We start from the raw sequence: 462 nt of genomic DNA, 5'->3' as shown, positions 1-462 counted from the left end.
GATTTGACGAAAGATAATGAAAATCCTTCGTTCGGATGACTATTATGTTATGGATTACCATACCCCACGCTCCTACACCTACTAACGCTCTTACTAACTCACGTATCCGCTAGCACTTAAAGGCTGCATTCTCTTCGTGTCCAGCACTCTCCTTACTCCCTCACTCCCTCACCCACTCCCACCCTCCCTTCTCGACTCCTTCACCCCCATCGCCCACTTCCGCCCTCCCTTCCTCCTTTCCTCACCCCCCCCCCCAGTCTCACCTCTCCCCCAATCTCACCCCCCTCCCCTCACGCTTACCTCCGCCAGGTTCTCCTTGAGTGAACCATTCTCCTGCACGAAGGCGTTGCGGGCGAGGGTGACGACCTGCACGGGCGTCCAACAGGCCACGAACACCACCACGACCACGAACATCATCCTCACCGTCCGGGCTTTCATGCGCAGGATGGCCGGGTGCTCTGT

The 462-nt window shown here is 57.4% G+C and overlaps 1 protein-coding gene across 1 annotated transcript in view; it reads right to left on the bottom strand.

Moving 5' to 3' along the window:
- The window catches only part of LOC119585794 (substance-K receptor-like), a gene marked incomplete at its 5' end in the record, with an annotated part of 9934 nt that overhangs the window by 6192 nt on the left and 3280 nt on the right, over nucleotides 1-462 (bottom strand). The window contains 1 exon segment of the mRNA XM_037934514.1: nucleotides 301-458. Within this exon segment, the coding sequence (XP_037790442.1) occupies nucleotides 301-458 (158 nt within the window).

Source organism: Penaeus monodon, chromosome 20, assembly GCF_015228065.2.
Source record: "Penaeus monodon isolate SGIC_2016 chromosome 20, NSTDA_Pmon_1, whole genome shotgun sequence".
In the NCBI taxonomy this organism is placed as follows: Eukaryota; Metazoa; Arthropoda; class Malacostraca; order Decapoda; family Penaeidae; genus Penaeus; species Penaeus monodon.
Note: the sequence above shows the minus strand (reverse complement) of the source record. Positions and strands in the feature narration are given on the sequence as shown.